Raw genomic sequence first — 25,226 nt, forward strand, 5'->3', positions numbered from 1 at the left:
TTTTGATAAACTTACGTTTAACTTTCTGAGGAACTGCCAAACTGTTTTCCAAAGTTGTACCATTTTACATTCCCAGTGGCAATGTATGGAAGGTTCCAGTTTCTTTACATCCTGACCATCATCTAGTGGGCGACACTTCACCCACTACCTCACTACCTCATTGCGGGTTTAATTTGCATTTCCCTAATGATTAATAAGATGTTGAGCATCTCTTCATGTGCCTATTGTACATTTTTCTATCTCCTTTGGAAAGATACCTACTCAAATCCTTTACCCGTTTTTAAAAATTGTTGAGTTTTAAGAACTCTTAATATATTCTGGATATTAGACGCCCCCCACTTTTTTTTTTTTTTGAGACAGTCTTGCTGTGTCACCAAGGCTGAAGTGCAGTTGTGTGAACACAGCTCACTGTAGCCTCTGCCGTCTGGCCTCCACCTCCTGGGCCTTAAGCGATCCTCCTGCCTTAGCCTCTTGAGTAGCTTGGACTATAGGGGCATGCCACCATGCCTAGCTAATTTTTTTGATTTATTTATTTATGTATTTATTTTTGTAGAGACAAGGTCTCACTGTGTTGTCTAGGCTGATCTGAAACTCCTGGCCTCAAATGATCCTCCTTCCTCAGCCTCCAAAAGTGCCAGGATTACAGGTGTGAGTCATCTCACCCAGCCTAGACCCTTTTTAGATATATTATTTACAAAAATGCTGTCTCATTTTGTGGAGTGTCTGTTCACTTGATTCTAAAAATAGTGAAAAAATGTACATAACAAAATTATCCATTTAACTTTGTTTCTAACATAAAAATTGCAGTAAAATATAACACAACATATCTTAATGATTTTTAAGTGTATCATTCAGTGGTATTAAGTACATTCATAATGTTGTGCAGCTGTCATCACCATCCATCCCTATAACCCTTTTCATCTTATAAAACTGAAGCTCTATACCCATTAAATGATAATTTCCCATTCCCTTCTTCCCTCACCCCTGGCAACCACTATTCTGTCTTTACCATTTTGCCTACTCTAAATACCTCATATAAATTGAATCATAAAGTATTTGTCTTGTGGCTTGTTTCACTTAGCATAGTGTCCTCAATGTTTGTTCATGTGGCATATTGCAGAATTTCCTTCTTTTTAAAGTCTGAATAATATTCCATTGTATGGATATACCACATTTTGCTTATCTCTTTGTCTGTGAGTAGACACTTGGATTATTTCCATGTTTTAGCTGTTGTGAATGATGCTGCTGTGAACATGAGTGTACAGTATCTCTTAGAGAGACTGCTTTCAATTTTTTTGGTGTATACCCAGAAGTTAAATTATTGGATCATATGGTAATTTTATTCTTCTTCTTCTTTATTTATTTATTTGACAAGATCTGGCTCTGTCTTCCAAGCTGGAGTGCAGTGGCATGATCTTGGCTCACTGCAGCCTCTGCCTCCTGGGCTTAATCCATCCGCCCACCTCAGCCTCTTGTGTAGCTGGGACTATGGGTGCTTGTGACCACACCTGGCTAATTTTTTTTTTTTTTTGTAGAGATGCAGTTTCACCATATTGCCCAAGCTGGTCTGGAACTCCTGAGCTCAAGTGATCTGCCTGCCTCAGCCTCCCAAACTGCTGGGATTACAGGCATGGGCCATCGTGCCTGACCTATTATTATTTTATTATTTTTGACACCTTAGGATCATTGAGTATATTTTTAATTTTTTGAGGAACTGCCGTATTGTTTTCCATAGTGGCTGTTACTGTTTTACATTTTACTTTCCTACCAACAGTGCACAAAGGTTCTAATGTTTCCACAGCCTTGCCAACACTTGTTATTTTCTATTTATTTAATAGTAGTCCTGTCCTGTGGGTTGTGAGTTGATATCTCATTGGAGTTTTGATTTGCATTTCCCTAATGATTAGTGATATTCAGCATCTTTTCACGTGCTTGTGGCCATCTGTGTATCTTCTTTGGAGAAATGTCTATGCAAGGCCTTTGCCCGTTTTCAAATCAGGTTGTTTTTTGTTCATTTTTTTGGAGTTGCTATATATTCTGGATGTTAGTCCCTTATCAAATACATGATTTATAATTATTTTCTTCCATTCTGTTCTGTGGGGTTACCTTTTTTTTTTTTTTTTTTTTTTTTGAGACAGAGTCTTACTCTCTGTCGCCCAGACTGACTGGAGAGCAGTGGTGCAGTCTTGGCTTACCACAACCTCCAGCTCCCAGGCTCAAGTGATTCTCCTACCTCAGCCTCCTGAGTAGCTAGGATTACAGGCGCTTGCCAGTATTGCCCAGCTAAATTTTGTATTTTTAGTAGAGATGGGTTTCACCATGTTGGCTAGACTGCTGAGGTCTTGAACTTCTGACCGCAAATGTTCCACCCACTTTGGCTTCCCAAAGTGCAAGGATTATAGGCATGAGCCACCATGCCTGGCCTTTACTCTGTTTCTCTTCTGGTTTGTTTGGGTTTTTTTTTTTTTTTTTTGAGACAAGGTGTCACTCTGTCCCCTAGGCTGGGATGCAGTGGTGCAATCGTGGCTCAATGCAGCCTTGACCTCCCTGGGCTCAAGAGATCATCCCACCTCAGCCTTTGGAGTAGCTGGGACTACAGGCACGTGTCACCATGACACTCGAATTTTAAGATTTTTGTAGAGACAGGGTCTCACTATGTTGCATAGGCTGGCCTTGAACTCCTGGCCTCAAATGATCCTCCTGGCTGGGCCTCCCAGAGTGCGGGATTATAGGTGTGAACCACCATGCCTAGCCTGGCCACCATTTTACTCAGTTGATAGTATCTTTTGATTAACAAAAGTTTTGAATTTTCCACCAGTCTCGTTTGTCTATTTTTTCTTTTGTTGCCCATGCCTTTGGTGTCATACTCAGCAAATAATTGCCAACTCCAGTGTCATGAAGCTTTTCCCTTCTGTTTTCGTCTAAGAACTTTATAGTTTTATGTTTCTTAGTTATGGTTTTATAGTTCCAAGTTTAGGTTTCTTAGGTCTTTGATTCATTTTAAGTTAACTTTTGTTTATGGTCAAAATTCAGTCTTTTGCAGGTGGAACACCCAGCTAAGTTTTTGTATTTTTAGTAGAAATGGGGGTTTCACCGTGTTAGCCAGGATGGTCTCATCTCCTTACCTTGTGATCTGCCTGCCTCGGCCTCCCAAAGTGCTGGGATTACAGGCATGAGCCACCGTTCCCGGCCTGATTACTGTAGCTTTGTAGTAAGTTTTGCAACTAGGAAGTGTGAGTCCTCCATCTTTGTTTTTCTTTGTCAAGACTTTTGGCTATTTGGAGTCTCTTGAGATTCCATATGAATTTTAGGATTGATTTTGGTATTTCTGCAAAAACTGTCATTGGGATTTTGATAGGGATTGCATTAAATGTTTAGATTGCTTTTTAGTGTGGACATTTTAACCATAGTAAGGCCAGGCATGGTGGCTCATGCCTGTAATCCCAGCACTTTGGGAGGCCGAGGCGGGTGGATCACCTGAGGTCAGGAGTTCGAGACCAGCCTGGCCAACATGGTGAAACCCTGTCTTTAGTAAAAATACAAAAATTAGCTGGGCCCAGTGGCAGGTGCGTATAATCCTAGCTACTCAGGAGGCTGCGGCAGGAGAATCGCTTGAACCTGGGAGGCGGAGGTTGCAGTGAGCCGAGATTGCGCCATTGCATTCCAGCCTGAGAGGGAGAGCGCGACTCCGTCTCAAAAAAAAAAAAAAAAAAATTTAAGCCTCTGTGAACATAGTATGTGTTTCTGTTTATATATTTCTAAATTTCTTTCAGCAATGTTTCATAGTTTTCATTGTACATATATTTCACTTCTTTAGTTATGTAATTCCTTAGTACTTTATTCTTTTTGATGGTATTGTAAATGGAATTTTTAAAATTTCCCTTTAGATTATTTATTGTATTTAGAAATGCAACTGGTTTTTTGTTTGTTGACTTTGTATCCTGCTTCTTTGCTGAATTCATTTATTAGTTGTAGTGTGTGTGTGCGTGTATAATCTTTAGGATTTTCTACATATAAAATCATATTATTTGCAAACTGAGATGATTTTACTTCTTCCTTTCCAATTTAGATGGCTTTTGTTTCTTTTGCTTAATGGTGTTGGCTAGAACTTCCAGTACTGTGTTGAGCAGAAATGGTGAACACAGGCCAGGCATGGTGGCTCATGCCGTAATCGAAGGTGTAGGTGGGTGGATCACCTGAAGACAGGAGTTCGAGACCAGCGTGACCAACATGGAAAAACCCTGTCTCTATTCAAAATTCAAAATTAGCTGGGCACAGTGGCGCATGCCTGTAATCCCAGCTACTTGGGAGGCCGAGGCAGGAGAATCGCTTGAACCTGGGGGGCTGAGGTTGCGGTCAGCTGAGATCATGCCATTACACTCCAGCCTGGGCAACAAGAGCAAAACTCCACCTCAAAAAAAAAAAAAAAAAGACAAGAAATGGTGAAAACAGACAACTTTCCCTTGTCCTGATGTTAGAGGAAAAGGTTTTCATTTTTTACCATTGAGTGTGATGTCTACTATAGGTTTTCCTTAGATAGCTTTTATTATATTGAAGTAGTTTCTTTCTATTCCTAGATTGTTGAGTGTTTTTATCATGAAAGGGTATTGAATTTTGTCAGATCCTTTGTTTGCTGGAGATGATCATGTGGTTTTTCGTTTTGTTTGGTTAATATGGTATGTTACAGTGATCTGTTTTCATATGCAAGGATGGTTCAACATCCTTGCATTCCAGGAATAAATCCCATTTGGTCATGGTGTATAATTCTTTAACTGTGCTGCTGAATTCAGTTTGCTAGTATTCTGTTGTGGATTTTTGCATGAATGTTTATACTATTTTCATTTTAAGCCTCAGCCTCCCCAAGTAGCTAAGCATACATTCAGTAACATTAAATATATGTACATTATTGTGCAACTATCACCACCATCCATTTCCAGAATATTTCCATTTTCCCAAGCTGAAATTCTGTGCCCATCAAACAATAAATTCTCATTTCCCTTGCTTCCTAGCCTATAGCAACCACCATTCTACTTTATTTCTCTGTAATTTTGACTGCTCTAGGTACTGCATATCAGTAGGCTCATATATATTTGTTGTGACTGGCTTCTTTCATATGGCATGTATTCAAGGTTCATCCATGTCATAGCATGTGTCAGAATTTTCTACCTTTTTAAGACTGAGTAGTAGTTCATTATATATATGTCCCACATTTTGTTTATCCTTTCATCTGTTGGTGGATACTTGGGTTGTCTTCACATTTTGGCTATCGTGAATAATGCTTTGTTGAACATTGATGTTCAAATACCTGCTTCTGCTTTCAGTTATTTGGGTATATACTTAGAATTGGGATTGTTGGATCATTCTATGTCTAATTTTTTGAGGAGTTGTCATACTGTTTTTTCATTTCTTGTGTGCCCATTGAAATACAGAAGTTTTAAATTTGATGAAGTCCCGTTTATCTATTTTCTTTAGTTTTCTCTGCTTTAAGTGTCATACCTAAAAAATCATTGTTGATCCAAGATTATGAAAATTTACTCTTATGTTTTCTTCCAACAGTTCTATACTTTTAGCTTCTACATTTAGGTCTTTGATCCATTTTGAGTTTTGTTTTTTTTTTTTTAATTTGATATAATGTAGAAGTTTCTTTCTTTTTTTTGCTTTGTTTTCTTTTTTTTTTATTTTTGGCAGTCTTGCTCTGTCACCCAGGCTGGAGTGCAATGACGTGGTCTTGGCTCACTGCAACCTCTGCCTCCTGAGTTCAAGCGATTCTCCTGCCTCAGCCTCCCAAGTAGCTGGGATTACAGGTGCCCGCCACCATGCCCAGCTAATTTTTGTATTTTTAGTAGAGATGGGGTTTCACCATGTTGGCCAGGCTCGTCTCGAACTCCTGAGCTCAAGTAATCTGCTGCCTTGGCCTCCCAAAGTACTAGGATTACAGGCGTGAGCCCCCATGCCCAGCCTGATGTAGAAGTTTTACTACTTTTTTTTTTTTTTTTTTTTTAAGACAGAGTCTTGCTCTGTGGCCCAGGCTGGAGTGCAGTGGCGTCATCTTGGCTCACTGCAACCTCTGCCTCCTCCCGGGTTCAGGCAATTCTTGTGCCTCAGCCACCCTAGTAGTTGAGATTACAGGCGTGCACCACCATGCCCAGCCAGTTTTTGTATTTTTAGTAGAGACAGCGTTTTACCATGTTGGCCAAGCTGGTCCCTAACTCCTGGCCTCAGGTGATCTGCCTGCCTCGGCCTCCTAAAGTGCTGGGATTACAAGTGTGAGCCACTGCGTCTGACCAATATATTCTTGCATTTGAAACATTTCTTAGTTTTAATAATCTAATGATGCATGTATCAATAGATATAACACACAAAGACAAAGGTTCTTTGGATCCTCAATATTTTAGGAGTATAAAGGTATTCTGAGACCAAAAAGTTTGAGAATTACTGCTTTAGGCTCAGAGACATAATCTAGTATGTAAACTTGGACCAAAAATTGGGAGTCATGTTTCTTGTAGTCATATACCAGTCCTGTTTGTATTATCTTAGGCAAGTCATAAACTCAGGGTACCTCATTAATGTATAAAATGGAAATACTACAAGACTATAATTATAGCAACTTCACAGATGTGTAAGGATAAGTGAATGGCATACTAGACAGGTAATAGTGAAAACTGTATTCTCAAAAATGTTGTCTTTTTTTTTTTTTTTTTTTTTGAGTTGAGTCTTACTCTTTCACCCAGGCTGGAGTGCAGTGGTGCGATCTTAGGTTACTGCATACTCTCTCTCCTGGGCTCAAGTGATTATTCTGTCTCAGCCTCCTGAGAAGTTGGATTACAGGTGTACGCCACCAAGCCCTGCAATTTTTAGAGATGGGGTTTCGCTGTGTTGCCCAGGCTGGTCTTGAACTCCTCGTTGCAAGTGATCCCCCTGCCTCAGTCTCCCAGAGTGCTAGGATTTTAGGTGTGAGCCACTGCGTCTGGCCAATTTTTTTTTTTTTTTGGAGACAGAGTCTCGCTCTGTTGCCCAGGCTGGAGTGTAGTGGCGCAATCTTGGTTCACTGCAAGTTCTGCCTCCCGGGTTCACGCCATTCTCCTGCCTCAGCCTCCCAAGTAGCCGGCATTACAGGCGCCTGCCACCATGCCTGGCTAATTTTTTTGTATTTTTAGTGGAGACAGGGTTTCACCGTGTTAGCCAAGAGGGTCTCGATCTCCTGACTTTGTGATCTGCCCGCCTTGGCCTCCCAAAGTGCTGGGATTATAGGTTTGAGCCACTGCGCCTGGCCTTTTTTTTTTTTTTTTTTTTTAAGACGGAGTCTTGCTTTTGTCACCCAGGCTGGAGTGCAGTGGCACAATCTTGGCTCACTGTAACCTCTGCCTCCTGGTTCAAGTGATTCTTCTGCCTCAGCCTCCTGAGTAGTTGGGATTATAGACGTGTGCCACCACTCCCAGCTAATTTTTGTCTTTTTGTAGAGACAGGGTTTCACCATATTGGTCAGGCTAGTCTTGAACTCCTGACCTCAGGTGATCCACCCACCTCGGCCTCCCAAAGTGCTGGGATTATAGGTGTGAGCCACCGCACCCTACTCTGCCATCTTTTTTTAAAACTGAAAATTTATAAGAGCTCCAGGACTTTTTGTAGGAACTTGTGGCATTGTTAATGTGGGTAATGTCTTGAATGTTGCTTTTTCTCCCATACCTGTTTCCTCAAAGCCAGGAAATTATATCTGTAGTTTACTACCTACTGTCTGTTCTTCGTTTTCTTGTAAGACAGGTGTCCTGCTGGCTATATTTCTTGTCTGACATTGTCATTTCAATCTAGGAATCTCTAGGTCACCCATTTATATTCACTGATACTTTAGTGTAATTCCTGACATCCATGTTGGGCAATCAGAAGCATAACATTGAATGTATCTAACACTTAATTTCCATCTTCTAGTGATATTCACCTCTATTTTCTTTGGTAGTTCCTATTCATATGATTCAAAATGATTCTTCTAACCAAAATTTTCTGAATTATCTATATATGTATGTTTCTTTAGTTTTTTTTTTTTTTAAATCCCTAATTTCACTGTAAAGCCTCTTTTTGGCTTTATCCTTTCCCTTCATCAGCATGATTACTGTTGTGTTCCTTACCCTATTGAAATAGCGATTCTGTAACTTTGCAACCCAGGACAAATTATCTACAAATTGTATAACTAGTGGTGCCTCACACCTGTAATTCCAGGATTACTTTGGGAGGCTGAGGTGGGAGGATTGTCTTGGCACCCTAAAGTGTTGGGATTACAGGTGTAAGCCACTTTACCTGGACACAACACTCCCTTTTCTTTAACTTGGTGACAAGTAAGGCAGGAACGAAAGGAAGAGGAGATACGAATTGCACTATCTTTCCCTTTCCTTCTGCATCATCATTTTTAGAATAAGTGGTTAATTCAGGGAAGTAACATTAGTAAGGAAAGATATGATAGGATTCTTTGATCATTCATGTTTCTTTTATTTTCTTTTTCTTTTCTTTCTTTCTTTTTTTTTTTTTTTTGAGACAGTCTTGCTCTGTTGCCTAGGCTGGAGTGCAGTGGTGTGATTGCAGCTCACTGTAGCCTTCCCCTGCCAGGTGCAGTAATCCTCCCACTTCAGCCTCTTGAGACTGGGACTACAGGTGCCTGGCTAATTTTTTATTTTTTGTGGAGATGGAGTCTCCTGTGTTGCCTAGGCTAGTCTCAAACTCCTGGACTCAAGCGGTCCTCCCACCTTGTCCTCCAAAAGTGCTGTGATTACAGGCATGAACCATGGCACCCAGCTCCCTTTTTTTTCTCAGTTGCCAAAACAAGAGCATTTATTTGTCTTTCATGTTACATGCCCATTGTGGATAGAATGTATATTCTGCTGATGTTGGATAGAGGCCTTTATATCTGTTAGGTCAAATTATTTTATTTTATTTTTTTGAGATGGAGTCTCACTCTTTCACCCAGGTTGTAGTGCAGTGGTGTGATCTTGGCTCACTGCAACCTACACCTCCCAGGTTCAAGCGATTCTTGTGCCTCAGCCTCCCAAGCAGCTGGGACTACGGGTGTGTGCCACCACACCCAGCTACTTTTTGTATTTTTAGTAGAGACGGGGTTTCACCATGTTACCCAGGCTTTTCTTGAACTCCTGACCTCAAGTGATCTGCCCCCTTTGGCCTCCCAAAGTGCTGGGATTATAGGCATGAGCCACCATGCCCAGCCGGTCTAATTTGTTTGTTTGTTTGTTTATTTATTTATTTTTGAGACAGAGTTTCGCTCTTGTTGCCCAGGCTGAAGTGCAGTGGCCTGATCTCGACTCACGGCAAACTGCCTCTTTGGTTCAAGCAATCTTCCTGCTTCAGCCTCCTGAGTAGCTGGGATTACAGGCATGCACCACCATGCCTGGCTAATTTTTGTATTTTAGTAGAGATGGGATTTTGCCATGTTGGCCCGGCTGGTCTCCTGACCTCAGATAATCCACCTGCCTTGGCCTCCCAAAGTGCTGGGATTATAGGCGTGAGCCAATATGCCCAGCCAGTCAAATTAGTTTATGGTGTTACACAAATCCTCTATTTCCTTTCTGATCTTTTGTCTGGTTGCTCTGTTATTGAAAAGTGGGGTGTTGAAGTCTCCCAGTATGATTATAGAACAATTTCTCTTTACGATTATGTTAACTTTTGTTTCCTATATTTTAAGTCACTGTTGTTTGGTACATATGATTATAACTGTTATATGTCCTTGCTGGATTGAACCTTTTATCAATATATAATATCCTTCTTTGTATTTTGTAACCTTTTTTGACTTAAAGTGTTATTTTATCTGATAACAATGTAGCCCCAGCTCTATCTTGATTACTTTTTGCATGGAATATCTTTTTTCATTTTTTCTTATAACGCCTTTGCTCTTTGTATCTAAAGTGAATCTTGTAGATAGATGATAGATTATACGTTTTCCACTTTGCCAATCTCTCTTATTTTTTAAAAATATTTATTTATTTATTTATTTATTTATTTATTTACTTACTTACTTTGAGATGGAGTTTCACTCTTATTACCCAGGCTGCTGGAGTACAATGGCATGATCTCAACTCACCACAACCTCCGCCTCCCGGTTCAAGCAATTCTCCTTCCTCAGCCTCCCAAGTAGCTGGGATTACAGGCACGCGCCGCCATGCCTGGCTAATTTTGTATTTTTAGTAGAGACGGGGTTTCTCCATGTTGGTCAGGCTGGTCTCGAACTCCTGACCTCAGGTGATCCACCAGCCTCAGCCTCCCAAAGTCCTGGAATTACAGGTTTGAGCCATAGTGCCAAGCTTATTTTTATTTTTAAAATTTAATTTAATTTTATTTTTTCGAGATGAAATTTCACTCTTGTTGCCCAGGCTGGAGTGCAGTGGCGCAATCTCAGCTTACTGCAACCTCTATCTCCTGGGTTCAAGTGATTCTCCTGCCTCAGCCTCCCAAGTAGCTGGGATTATAAGCACCCACCACCACACCCACTTTTTTTTTTGTATTTTTAGTAGAGACAGGGTTTCACCATGTTCTCCAGGCTGGTTGCGAACTCCTGATCTCAGATAATCCACCTGCCTCGGCCTCCCAAAGTGCTGGGATTACAGGCGTGAGCCACCATGCCTGGCCAATCTCTCTTTTTAATTGGAAAGTTTAATTCATTTACATTTAAAGTAATTATTGATAAGGAAGGATTTACTTCTGCCATTTAGCTCTTTCTTTTCCATGTTTTTTATGTTTTTTGTTTCTCTAATGCTGCCTTTTTATGTATTCAGTTGATTTTTTATAGAATTATAATCCTGTTTTGATTTTGTGTGTGTGTGTTGCTTTCTTAGTGGTTGCCTTGAGGATAACGATGTAATTAACATCTTAAATTTAAACAACCTAGTTTGAGTAATGCCAGCTTAGTTGAAATAGTACGCAAATACTCTGCTCTTACTCATCTTTCTCTCTTCCTTTATATTTTTATTGTCACAGATTACATCTTTATACAGTATGTGCCTGTTAACATAGGTTTGTAATGAATTTTTATGCATTTGTCTTTTAAATCATATAAAGGGAAAAACCCAAGAGTTACCAAAATTACAATAATATTGGCTTTTATATTTACCTATGTAGTTATTTTTACTAGTGTTCTTTATTTCTTGTTACGGATTTGAGTTACTGTCTAGTGTCTTTTCGTCTCAGCATTAAGAATTTCTTTTAGCACTTGTAGGGCAGAATGAACTTTCTCACTTTTTGTTTATCTGGAAATATAATTTCTTCTTCATTCTTGAAGGGTGGTTTTACTGGCTAGAGAATTCTTAGTTCGCAGCTTTTTTCTTTCGGGACTTCAAATATGTCACTGCATTGCCCTCTCATTTCCATGGTTTCTTATGGGCAGTCAGCTGTTAACTTTTGTGTTTAATGAGTTAAACTCTCTTGCTTCTTTCAAAGTTCTCTTTGGTTTTGACATTTGACTCTGTGTCTTGGTGTGAATTTCTTTGAGTTTATTCTGCTTAAAGTTTATTGAGCTTTGTGGAGGTATATACTGTGTCTTTCATCAGATTGGGGAAGTTTCTAACCATTGTTTCTTCAAATATTTTTTCTATACCCTTCTCTTCTTTCTGTGACTTCTATTATGCATATGTTAGTATGCTTGGTAGAGAAGATAATAAACAGTATTGCCTAGGGAACAAAATGCCAGAGAACAAAAAATACAGAGGGCAGAAAAGAGTTTGAGAAAAAGTTTTAATGTTCTGAATATTAGTGGTCTTTAAAAATATGAGATTATAACTATGAAACAAGATCAGAGTGCTGTAAAAAGGAATAATTAGAGTGTGAGAGTTCTTAGAAGTAAAAATATGATAGAATAGTTGGAAGATAGAGTTGAGGAAAACCTAGAAAGGAGAACAAAAATAAAGGTGGAAGAGTGGAGAGAAAAGATAAGAAAATTGGAGGATCAATTTAGGAGGCCCAAGTCTAATTAATAGGAGCAATAGAAAGAGAACAGAGAAGATGAACAGGAGGAATTTATAGTAGATAGAAGAAAAAAAATTTATAGAAGTGAATGATGTGAATTACTGATGAAAAGAGCCAGCTTGACTATGCAACAAGACAAATGAGGAGATATCTACAGCAGGCTTATCGCTTGGAAATTTCAGAATACCAAAGCAAAGAGATTATCCTAGAAGTTTTCATAGAGAAAAGGTCAGTAAAAAAGGTAAAGAGTAAGAATGGCATAATTTTCTCAGTGGCAGTCCCAGAAACTAGCAATCATTGAAAAGGAACCTGTGACATTTTGAATGAATAATTTCTAACCTAGAATTTTATTTTATTTTTTTGAGACAGAGTGTTGCACTGTCACCCAGGCTGGAGTTCAGTGGCACCATCACGGCTCACTGCAGCCTTGACCTCCCGGGCTCAAGTGATTCTTCTACTTCAGCCTCCTGAGTAGCTGGGATCATAGGCATGCACCACCATGTTTGGCTGATTTTTTTTTTTTTTTTTTTTTGGTAGAGACAGGGTTTTGCCATGTTGCCTGAGCTGGTTTTAAACTTCTGAACTCAAATGATCCTCCCACCTCAATCTACCAAAGTACTGGGATTGCAGGCATGCAGTCCCACCGTGCCTGGCCCTAACCCAGAATTTTATACCTAACTAAATGAGGTGTGAAGATACAATAAAGACATTTCAAGTATGCAGTATTATAAAATTTACATCTGGTTGGAGTTTACAGGGGTCTGATAAATAGCACCCCTTTTGCTTTCCTGAATTTTAAACAAATTGGGTGAAACGAAGCATATGGAGACTAGAATATAATTTTATTTTTATTTAGTTTTTATAATTGTATTTTTGATATGGTTCAGTTTGGGGAAGGCAGCTTATACATTCAACTGGTTTGCTAATACTGAATGCCAGAATTAGGCAGACTTAGCCCTCAGGAACTGGCAGAGCCGAACAACTGCAGGCCCTATGTGAGGCTTACACCTGTAAATGTTAGGGTATGATGGAACAGAATGGGAAGGAGAGGGGACGATGCTAAGTTTTGTCTGGATGATTTTCCCAGACTCACTGATGAAATAAGTTACCTCTTCTCCTTAGGTAAGGAATGAACGAGGGGAGTGGAAAGAGGTAGGAATGTTATGATAACGGGTATCCCTCTACATAGAACGAAATATTGGAAGTGGGGCATAATTATTTTCTTCAATATCTTTCATGTTTTCTTCCTTTTTTTGAGACCGAATGTCACACTGTTGCACAAGCTAGAGTTCAGTGGCGCAATCTCAGCTCACTGCAATCTCCGCCTCCCCGGTTCAAGTGATTTTTGTGCCTCAGTCTCCCCAGTAGCTGGGATTACAGGTGTGTAATCCCAGGTGTGTGCTACCACACCTGGGTAAATTTTTTTTGTATTTTAATAGAGACGAGATTTCACCATGCCAGGCTGGTCTTGAACTCCTGGGCTCAAGTGATCTACCTGCCTTAGCGTCCCAGAGTACTTGGATTACAGCCGTGAGCCACTGTGCCTGGCCTCATGTTTCCTTTCTTAGAAAGCTGCTGGGGGATGTGTTCCACCAAAAACAAGGGAATGAATCATGGAAGAGGTAAAAAGAAGAGTCAGCATGAGAGAGTGTAAGGGAATTGGTAGGATGATAGTGAAAGGAGGTCTCAGTATAACGACAACTGTAGTGAAAGTATAGTAATGACCAGAAAGCTCCCAAGAAAGGATATCCAAGGAGAGAACAGCAACAACAAAACCAAATTACTTGATGTGTTTGATCTTACTGAGAGGATATTTATAGTTCTGTCAGTGAATTATTGATAGGTATGTACAAGAAGCTTAAGAAAAATGAAGAAGTGATTAATTTCAGATAAAACTGAAAAGTATACCAAAAGGGAAATGTGATTAAGTATATATCTTTCTTAAGTCAAAAGCTAGATCCAGTAATAGAGTGGCTTAAAAAACAAAGAGTTTTATTCCTTTCTTACGTAATAGTTGCTGGGTAAGTGGTCAGGAGATCTAGATGAGTAGTTTGTTGCATGTGGTCAGGGGCCCAGGTTACATTGATCCTGCTGTCTTACCAAAAGTATGGCCAAGGACTAGCTCAGTGGACATGACCTAGGCTTGTTGGAAATGCAGAGTATCAGAACCCACTCCCAATCTACTGAATCAGAATTGCATTTAGTTGTTTATTCCTATACACAAAAGTTTGAGACTCACTGGTCTGGATTAGAACATGATGGTTGGTTGAGTGATTGAAGCTGGGCAGTTGAGAATTTTATTCAGTGAAAAAAGAAAGAGAGCACGAGGAAGTGAGAACTTTATCATAAGGCCACACCAAACTGCAGAGAAGTTTGTGAAATGTAGACTAGTCATGTGCTCAGGAGAAAGGAGAAAGTGAGTTTTTATGGGCACCTGGGAAACTGTGCTATAGTATAGTTGGCTTAACTGTGAAGACTATTGGCATATCTTACTAAAATCATCCTAGGAGGATGGTGGTAGGGTGGGGAGATACGTTGCACAATTATCTATGTTTTTAGGGGGAATATTTGAGATAGCCAAATCCATATCTTTCATGTAGGAAGTTAGCAGATAATAGCTAAAGCCGGGTGCGGTAGCTCATGTCTGTAATCCCAGCACTTGAGCAGGCCAAGGCAGGAGGATCACTTTAGCCCAGGAGTTTGAGACAGCCTGGACAATATGGTGAGACCCTGTCTCCATAAAAAAAATTTTTTTTAATTGCCAGGTGTGGTCGGGTGGGAGGCTCGCTTGAGCCCGAGAGGTCAAGGCTGCAGTGAACCATGATTGCACACCACTGCACTCCAGCCTGGGTGACAGAGTGAGATACTGTATCAAAAAAAAAAAAAAAGGCCAGGCGTGGTGGCTCAAGCCTGTAATCCCAGCACTTTGGGAGGCGGAGACGGGCGGATCACGAGGTCAGGAGATTGAGACCATCCTGGCTAACACGGTGAAACCCCGTCTCCACTAAAAAATACCGGAAAAAAAAAAAAAAAATTAGCCCACCTGAGGTGGCGGGCGCCTGTAGTCCTAGCTACCGGGGAGGCTGAGGTAGGAGAATGGCGTAAACCCGGGAGGCAGAGCTTGCAGTGAGCCGAGATCCGGCCACTGCACTCCAGCCTGGGCGACAGAGCGAGGCTCCGTCTGAAAAAAAAAAAAAAGCTAAAACAAAACAAGCAGTATTATCTTAAGTATGTTGTTTAGAAATATGGAGATAAAATAAATTGAAGGTAGTTGCTTCTGAGGAGGTAGGTAGTTGGTAGGTAGTTGCTTCTGAGGAGAGACATTGGGAGTTGGCAAGAGAGTACTGTTTTCAACCATGTAAATGTATTTGTTTTCTTAAAAACAGAGGCCAGGCATGGTAATCCCAGCACTTTGGGAGGCCGAGGCGGGCAGAACATGAGGTCAGGACCATCCTGGCCAACATGGTAAAACCCCGTATCTACTAAAAATACAAAAATTAGGTGGGCGTGGTGGCACATGCCTGTAATCCCAGCTACTCGGGAGGCTGAGGCAGGAGATTCGCTTGAACCCGGGAAGCAGAGTTTGCAGTGAGCCGAGATGGTGCCACTGCACTCCAGCCTGGCAACAGAGTGAGACTCTCTCAAAAAACAAAATAAATAAATAAAAATAAAAAAAGATGAGAAAAGACAGTCTCTGCTGTTCAAATAGGAAGTAAAAGCGTAAATAGGTTTAAGTGTTAAGTGCTGTGAGAAAAGTAAAAAGTTCCTTAAGAAGAGGCATACTTATCTGAGCCCACCCTGGGTAGGAGGGTGGAGGAGTAGGTTATGGAAAGCTTTCTGAAAGAGAGAGATTTCCTACTTACGTTGTAGACAACATAAAGTATGATGCAATTAAACATCTTTTGGATTTCATGTATTTTTTAAGTGTGAACAATTAAAAATAATTCAGATTACTTTTTAAAAATCCATCTAATGCATTTATTGGGTGCCCACTTTGTATTAGGCACTGTGGTAGGCCCAGAAGACGTAATGATAAGCAAAATCAGAAATGATTTCTTACCTCATGGACTTTAGAATCTCATGGGGAGACTGACATGAATCGGATTGTTCACTGTAAGACTGTACAGAAATCCCTTCATTTCTGCTTTCAGGATCACTTCTTACAGCAGTGGTTCATTAAGTGTGGTCCCCCAGTCCAGCCCCATCAGCTGGAAGGATCGCTTTAGCCCAGGAATTCGAAGCTGTAGTGAGTTAGAATGGCATCACTGCACCCCAGCCTGGGTGACACAGGGAGACCCTGGCTCTGAAAAAAAAAAAAATGTGCATTTTCTTGATAATTAATAAGATACAGTTGGTTAATTAAGGTTAGAATTTCATTTAATACCCATTTACCATATTCTAAAAATGTAACCAGGAACTAGAAGTTAGTTCTGATATTATTTTTTTCCATGATTTGAGGTTATTTGAATTGTATTATTTTTATTTGTTTCAACCAAATAAAGTGTGCAGGGGAAGCAGTGAGCCTTCATTTGTTTTCTTTTTTCGAGACAAGGTCTGGCTCTGTAACCCACCCTGGAATGCAGTGGTGCTATCTCAGCTCACTGCAACCTCTGCCTCCTGGGCTCAAGCCATCCTCCTACCTCAGCCTCCCAAGTAGCTGAAACTACAGGCGCATACCACCACACCTGGCTAATTCATGTATTTTTTGTAGAGACAGGGTTTTACCATGTTGCCCAGGCTGGCCTCGAACTTGCGAGCTCAAGCAATCGGCCTACCTCAGCCTCCCATACAGCTGGGATTACAGGTGTGAGTCACCGTGCCCAGCTGAGCCTTATCTTCAAAACACTCTTTCCTCAGAGAGAACTTCATTTCTAGGAATTACAGCTTTTTGGGGAAAATTTCGTACTCTGATAGCTTCAAAGAAAATGTTGAAAATAGCAATTTTGCGATAAAATTTTTGAGACAATAAGACATTGGCTACTCTTACAAGAAAAGATGTGGGGCCGATTATCGTTAATTGTAACTTAATTGTACTTTTACAAATAAAGAGTGTAAAGGCCGGGCGCGGTGGCTCAAGCCTGTAATCCCAGCACTTTGGGAGGCCGAGACGGGCGGATCACGAGGTCAGGAGATCAAGACCATCCTGGCTAACACGGTGAAACCCCGTCTCTACTAAAAATACAAAAAACTAGCCGGGTGAGGTGGCGGGCGCCTGTAGTCCCAGCTACTCGGGAGGCTGAGGCAGGAGAATGGCGTGAACCCGGGAGGCGGAGCTTGCAGTGAGCTGAGATCCGGCCACTGCACTCCAGTCTGGGCGACAGAGCGAGACTCCGTCTCAAAAAAAAAAAAACAAAACAAAACAAATAAAGAGTGTAACTGGATTGTTTATAACTCAAAGGATAAATGCTTGAGGGGATGGATACCCCATTCTCTATGATGTGCTTGTTTTACATTGCATGCCTGTACTGAAACATCTCTTGTACCCCATAAATATATATACCTACTATGTACCCTTAAAAAATAAAGAGTAAAGATGAGGAAGAAGCGAAAATAGTCTTTTTCATAACACATTCCTATTAGCAATTTTTTTTTTTGAGATGGAATCTTACTCTGCCACCCAGACTGGAGTGCAATGGCATGGTCTCAGCTCACTGCAACCTCCTATTAGTAATTTAAATGTATTTTTAGTTATATGAAAAATTACCCAAAGTGGCTGACGCAGTGGCTCATGCCTGTAGTCCTAGCAGTTTGGGAAGCCAAGGCAGGAGGATCGCTTGAGCTCAGTAGTTCGAAACCAGCCTGGGTGTCACAGCGAAACTCTGCCTCTACAAAAAATACAAAAATTGGCTTGGCATGGTGGCACATACCTGTAGTCCCCGCTACGTGGGTAGCTGAGATAGGAGGATTACTTGAACCTGGGGAGGTCAAGGCTGCAGTGAGTCGTAATTGTACCACTTTACCCCCTAACCTGAATGACAGCGCAAGACCATGTCTCAAAAAAGAAGGAAAAAAAAAAAATTACTCAAAATGAAAACCTGTCAATTTTTGAACTCTCCAGGTACATTGATCTATATTAGGTACATTAATTTTTTTCTTTTTTTAATCTTTGTAGCTTTTGTTTATGTATACAAACTTGATTTATGGTGTATTTTTTGAGTGGATGAATAAATTGTCTAAAATGTTTTACAAGCAAAATTGTGGATCAGCATTGTTATTTCAAATCTTTATTTATAGCTTTTGTCAGATGACATCTACAAAATTATTAAAGAATCGTTATAGCAGACTAGCTTTAAAAATTTAAAGATATTTTGGTTACTAGACAAGGTAAAACTAATCTTTTAGAAATATAACTCATTTTAATTTTTTAAATAGAGCTCATTTGTAGTTTTTAAAATGAGGACCCTGCAGCAGTTCTCACAAGAATTTAGAAATAGTCATATGTTTTGACAGCTTTTTTGACAGTTATGTAAAACACTTTATCGAGAATAATAAAAGCAGAATGTATTAATTAAATTCATATGTATAAAAATTAGGAACAAAAGCATTCTTTTACAGTTTTAAGTTTCTATAGCTTTTACTGGAAAATGTTAGTCAAAATAGTAATGGTGAAAATGCAGTGTGGCTTAAAAATTTTTTTTATTAAAAAATTTTTAAAAATACTTTGCTAGACTCCAACTGACACTATATCCAGTATGGTTTTGATTTCAATAATTATTATTATAATTTAGAAAGAAGAACCTAATACATTTTTGAAGTAAAAGACAATATTACTCTGGACAAACAAGGCAGAGAATGTAGAGGACTGCACTATAAAGAAGAATTATTGGCCAAGTATGGTGGCTCATCCCTGTAATCCCAGTGCTTTGGGAGACTGAGGTGGGAGGGTCACTTGAGGCCAGGAGTTTTAGACAAGCCTGGGCAACATAGTGAGACTTTGTCTCTACAACAACAACAAAAATCAGCCAGGTGTGGTGGTGTGCGCCTGTGTTCTTAGCGGCTTGGGAGGCTGAGGCAGGAGGATCATTTGAGCTCAGGAGTTCCAGGCTGCAGTGAGCGATTATTAAAGAGTGAACTCTCTATTTTAGGTAAGATTATTGTGTTTATATGATGTAAAGTTATATGATAGAGAGGTTTACCTAAATTTGTAATTTAGTAAATCAACCAGGTAAAATCAAAGATGGTACATTTTAATTCTATGCAGTTTGCTTTTGCTGGCAGAAGGACTCTAATTTTTATTCATATTATTAATCTTTGTTTAGAAACGGATCTGAATTTAAGGTGTATAGGGCAAAGTGAATAGTAAAAAACATCCTGATGTTTTAATAAAATCACTTTTTTTTTTTTTTTTTTTTTTTGAGACAGGGTCTCACGCTGTTGCCCAGACTGGAATGCAGGGATGCAATCTTAGCTCACTGCAACCTCTGCCTTCTGGTCTCAAGCGATCTTCCCACCTCAGCCTCCTAAGTAGCTGGGACTACAGGCGCACGCCACAGTGGCCGGCTAATTTGTTTTCTTTGTAAAGACGGGGTTTCGCCATGTTGTCCAGGCTAGTCTTGCACTCCTGTACTCAAACAATCTGCCCACCTTGGCCTCCCAAAATGCTGGGATTACAGGTGTGAGCCATGCACCCGGCCTTGACATTATTATTATTATTATTATTTTTTTGAGATGGGGTCTTGCTTTGTCACCCAGGCTGGAGTGCTGTGGTACAATCTCAGCTCAGTGCAACTTCTGCTTCCTGGGTTCAAGCAGTTTTCCTGCCTCAGTCTCTTAAGTAGCTGGGATTTTACAGGCGCCTGCCACCGTACCCAGCCAATTTTTGTATTTTTAATAGACATGGGGTTTCACCATGTTGGCCAGGCTGGTCTTGAACTCCTCACCTTGTGATCTGCCCACCTTGGCCTCCCAAAGTGCTGGGATTACAGGTGTGAGCCACCATGCCTGGCTGACATTTTTTAGAACACTTTTAGGTTCACAGCAAAACTGAGCAGAAAGTACAAAGTTGCCACACATGCATAGTCTCCCCCACTTTCAACATCTGGCACCAGAGTAGCATATTACAGTGGATGAACCTACATTGGCCCACATTGATACCTTATCATCCCCCAATGTCCATAGTTTACATTAGGGTTCATTGTTGGTAATATGCATTTTGTATCATTATACAAATGTATAATGATAGGTATTCACTATTATAGTGTCATAGAGATTATTACTATTATTATTATTTTTTAAACTCTTAAGTTCCATTTTTTCGTTGTTGTTTTTGAGACAGTGTCTCACTCTGTAACCCAGGCTGGAGTGCAATCGTGCAATCTTGGTTCACTGCAACCTCCGCCTCCTGGGTCCTAGTTCAAGAAATTCTCCTGCCTCAGCCTCTCGAGTAGCTGGGATTACAGGCATGTGCCACTATGCCCAGCTAATTTTTGTATTTTTAGTAGAGACGGGATTTCTCCATGTTGGTCAGGCTGGTCTTGAACTCCTGACCTCGTGATCCGCCCACCTTGGCCTCCCAAAGTACTGGGATTACAGGCATGAGCCATTGCACCCGGCCCCTGTTGGTTTTTATTTTATTTTTTTTTTTGGAGACGGAGTCTTGCTCTGTCACCCAGGCTGGAGTGCAGTGGCCGGATCTCAGCTCACTGCAAGCTCCGCCTCCCGGGTTCACGCCATTCTCCTGCCTCAGCCTCCCAAGTAGCTTGGGACTACAGGCGCCCGCCACCTCGCCTGGCTAGTTTTTTTGTATTTTTTAGTAGAGACGGGGTTTCACTGTGTTAGCCAGGATGGTCTTGATCTCCTGACCTCGTGATCCGCCCGTCTCGGCCTCCCAAAGTGCTGGGATTACAGGCTTGAGCCACCGCGCCCGGCCCCCTGTTGGTTTTTAACGTATACTTCAGCGAATTCATTTGAACCCGTTTTTACTTCAAGGTGGAAAAAGTCTACTGTTTTCCCATATTTAGAGAGTCCAGTTTGAGGTAAGTTTGAGGTAGGTTAGAGGTACAAATAGATGCTAGTTAGTGGAAAAGTCTTGTGGGCAAGATTTTACCATTTAGGATTCCATAAACTGATTATAGCACAGAAAGATTAGAATTCTCCATCTTTGAGATGGAGTTTCGTTCCTTCTTGTTGCCCAGGCTGGAGTGCAATGGCGCGAACTCAGCTCACTGCAGCCTCCACCTCCCGGGTTCAAGTGATTCTCCTGTCTCAGCCCCTGAGTAGCTGGGATTACAGGTGCATGCCACCATGCCTGGCTAATTTTTGTATTTTTAATAGAGATGGGATTTTATCATGTTGGTCAGGCTGGTCTCGAACTCCTGACCTCAGATGATCCACCCGCTTTGACCTCCTGAAGTGCTGGGATTACAGACGTGAGCCACTGCACCCAGCCAAGATTGGAATTCTTGTGTTTTCTTTATTCTTGTTTCTTTTCATGTTAATTGTGATATATTCAATTGCAAGTTTTAGTTTTCTGTTGAAATTCTTAAAGGAATATGAAACGAATTTTACTTGTAAAATTCTTTATTTTGGTGCCTTATTACCATAATTACATTAGAATTCCCTTGATGAGCATTTGGTTATTTATCTAGTGCGCTGTAACTCCTTCTCATACAGTTTTCTGAGTTTTGTCTTTTTTTTTTTTAACTATGTCTTCAGTTTTTATAACAAGTTTAAAAAATTGTTTTTTAATGTCTAACCACAAAAAAATGGTTTTGGCATTTAAAATAACAGATACTTCTTTTTTTTTTTTTTTTAACCCAATAGTTTGCTTGCCTAAACTGGATTTGAAGCAATTTAAACTACTGGAGATCTGCCATTTTATAATATCACAATTGGAAAGAAGCAAATTTTCAAATAATGGAAGATTCTAAGACCTTAAAAAGTGAAAATCATGAACCAAAGAAGAATGTTATTTGTGAAGAAAACAAAGCAGTTCAAGTTATAAGTAATCAAACATTGAAAGCTAGAAATGATAAATCCATAAAAGAAATTGGGAACAGCTCTCCAAATAGGAATAGTAGTAAAAAAAATAAGCAAAATGATATTTGTATAGAAAAAACAGAAGTTAAATCATGTAAAGTAAATGCTACCAACCTTCCAGGTCCTAAAGATTTGGGATTAGTCCTTCGAGATCAAAGTCATTGCAAAACAAAAAAATTTCCTAATTCACCGGTGAAAGCTGAAAAGGCACCCATTTCACAGGCAAAATTAGAAAAGGCAACCAGTTTACAGGCAAAAGCAGAAAAATCACCAAAGTCACCTAATTCAGTGAAAGCAGAAAAAGCCAGTTCTCAGATAAAGTCAGAAAAGGTACCGAGTTCACCAGCAGAAGCAGAAAAGGGACCCAGTTTACTGTTGAAAGACATGAGACAGAAGACAGAATTACAACAGATTGGAAAAAAAATTCCAAGCTCCTTTACTTCTGTGGACAAAGTGAATATCGAAGCTGTAGAGGGAGAAAAATATGCTCTGCAAAACTCACCACAATCTCAGAAGCAACAAACATGTGCAGATAATACTGGTGATTCTGATGATAGTGCTTCAGGAATTGAAGACATATCGGACGATTTAAGTAAGTCATTTTTTGGAGGGATTTTTGTATATTAATGTTCCTCAGATTATCCCTGGTTTAACCATTTTAATTACAAAAAGTCATGTTTATACATAATTGTTTAGCACTTTGGTTCCCGTATGAAAACATCCAAATTAATAATACTTGGATTAATGGTTTCTTATTAGATTGATTCTTGGTGAAGCTAAAAAAAAGCCTTTTCATTTATTATGATAGGTACAAAGACTGCGCAAATAAAAATTTAGTGTCTTCTTTAGTTGGTAGACACGTGCTCGTACACGTACATACTCTGTTTAAGTGGTCTTGATAATGTATTGCTCGTTCATTCACCAAATATGTATGTATTGAGTGTGTGTGTGTATATATATACACATATATATATATATCAAACGTTTGTTTACAGTGGAAAACCAAAACAAACAGACAAAAAAAAAAAAAAAAACCATAGCCCTAAACTTCAAGGAAGCTTCCAGTCTGATAGGAGGGTGATACAGATAAACAATGATTTTCAGTGCCAAAAACTTAAAGTTGAGAGAGCACATGATTAAATAGTGAGATTTAGACTTTGGGCAGACAAAATAGGTGACATAAATTGTGAGATTGAGTGTTACTGAGACTTAGTATGGCTGGAGCAGAAAGTTGAGGTTGAGAATGGCAAAGATGCAACTGAAAGGGAACACAGGAATATCAGTTACTTCTAAGCCATACCAGAAAGTTTGAACTTTATCCTGAGTATTTTCAGAAGCCATTGAAGAGTTTTTTTTTGGTTTTTGTTTTTTTTGAGATGGAGTCTCGCTTTGTTGCCCAGGCTGGAGTACAGTGATGCGATCTCGGCTCACTGCAACCTCCGCCTCCTGGGTTCAAGCGATTCTCCTGTCTCAGCCTCTCAAGTAGCTGGGACTATAGGCATCTGCCACCACGCCCAGCTAACTTTTTTATTTTTAGTAGAAGTGGGATTTCACCATGTTGACCAGGCTCTTCTCGAACTCCTGACCTTTTGATCCACCTGCCTCAGCCTCCCAAAATGCTGGGATTACAGGCATGGAAGAGTTTTAAGTAAAGTAATGCTGTGATCAGATTTTTAAAAAAATCCTTTTGAGTATGATGCAGGAAATTCTTCGATAGGAACAGGGCTGGAAGCAGAGATTGGTTGGACACTTAGAGTTCACTTGAGAAGTGTTGTAAAATTCATTTTGTTGTGGGATCCTGATTTTAGTTTTAATTGTTTAGAAATATTGTCTATGTCTTTTGAGTAACTTTAATTCTGATTTTGTTTAAATGATTTCTTTTATAATCTTTTTTTCCTGGTGTTTTCATGGCTGGAAGAATACAGCATTATCTTGATGTAGAAATAAAAAGAACCTATTTCTGTATCATTATTTGCCACACTTTGAGAAGCAATGGTAAAGAATTCAGAAATAGCTTATTTTGATTTCTCGTGGTACACAGATGGTGCTATATCGACAGACTTAAAAGAATTTTAAAAGAGTTGACTTTTATGTGTCTCAGTCTCATAATTGTATATTAAGGCTGAGGATAAGGCCAAATTTAAAAACTAAGTCAGTTTAGAGACAGAATCAAGTAAGTGATAATACTGGTAATGTTTAGATATGGGAAAAATGTAAACATCATGGTACTTGAATGATTCAGGAAATAGTGGTGGTGGTTTTGTTTTGTTTTGTTTTTGAGACGGGGTTTTGCTCTGTCACCCAGGCTGGAGTGCAGTGGTGTGATCTTGGCTTCACTGCAACTTCTGCTTCCCATGTTCAAGCAATTCTCCTGCATCAGCTGGGACTACAGGTGTGCACCACCACGCCTGGCTAATTTTGTATTTTTAGTAGAGACTGGGTTTCACTATGATGGCCAAGCTGGTCTTGAACTCTTGGCCTCAAGTGATACCCCCACCTTGACCTCCCAAAGTGCCGGGATTACAGGCATGAGCCACTACATCTGGCCAGGAAATAGTGGTGTTTAAGGTCACTTAATTGGCCAGGCACGGTGGCTTATGCCTGTAATCCCAATACTTTGGGATGCCGAGGCGCATGGATCACCTGAGGTCAGGAGGTTGAGACCAGCCTGGCCAACATGGTGAAATCCTGTCTCTACTAAAAATACAAAAATCAGCCAGGTGTGATGGCACATGCCTGTAATCTCAGCTACTCGGGAGGCTGAGGCAGGAGAATTACCTGAACCCAGGAGGTGGAGGTTGCAGTGAGCCAAGATCATGCCACTGTACTCCAGCCTGAGTGATAGAGCGAGACTTTTTCAAAAAAAAAAAAAAAAAAAAAAAAAGAGATCACTTAGTTAAGGGTCTTGTTATTTGAATTAGTGAAAAACCTGATTGAAAGATTATTTATTTATTTTTTTGAGACAGAGTTTCACTCTGTTGTCCAGGCTAGAGTGCGGTGGTGTGATCTCGGCTCCCTGCAACCTCTGCCTCCTAGTTCAAGCGATTCTCCTACCTCAGCCTCCCAAGTAGCTGGTACTGCAGGTGCAGGCACCTGTCACCACACCCAACTAATTTTTGTATTTTTAGTGGAGATGGGGTTTCACCCTGTTGGCCAGGCTGATCTCAGACTCCTGACCTCAGGTGATCAGGCCTCCCAAAATGCTGGGATTACAGGCATGAGCCACTGCCCTGGCCAAGGATTATTATTTTTTTAAAGTCCACAAAATAATTGAGATGACATAGATAGTT

The 25,226-nt window shown here is 40.1% G+C and overlaps 1 protein-coding gene across 10 annotated transcripts in view; it reads left to right on the forward strand.

Moving 5' to 3' along the window:
* Nucleotides 1–25,226, forward strand: part of TUT4 (terminal uridylyl transferase 4) — a 133,781-nt gene that overhangs the window by 5,969 nt on the left and 102,586 nt on the right. For all 10 annotated transcript variants that reach the window (XM_023188532.2, XM_023188499.1, XM_023188544.1 and 7 more), the window contains one exon: nt 21,721–22,528. In XM_023188532.2, the coding sequence (XP_023044300.1) occupies nt 21,814–22,528 (715 nt within the window). In that variant the 5' untranslated portion in view covers nt 21,721–21,813. The remainder of the gene's footprint in view (nt 1–21,720; nt 22,529–25,226) is intronic.

The sequence above is a fragment of the Piliocolobus tephrosceles genome, chromosome 1, assembly GCF_002776525.5.
Source record: "Piliocolobus tephrosceles isolate RC106 chromosome 1, ASM277652v3, whole genome shotgun sequence".
Taxonomy (NCBI): domain Eukaryota; kingdom Metazoa; phylum Chordata; class Mammalia; order Primates; family Cercopithecidae; genus Piliocolobus; species Piliocolobus tephrosceles.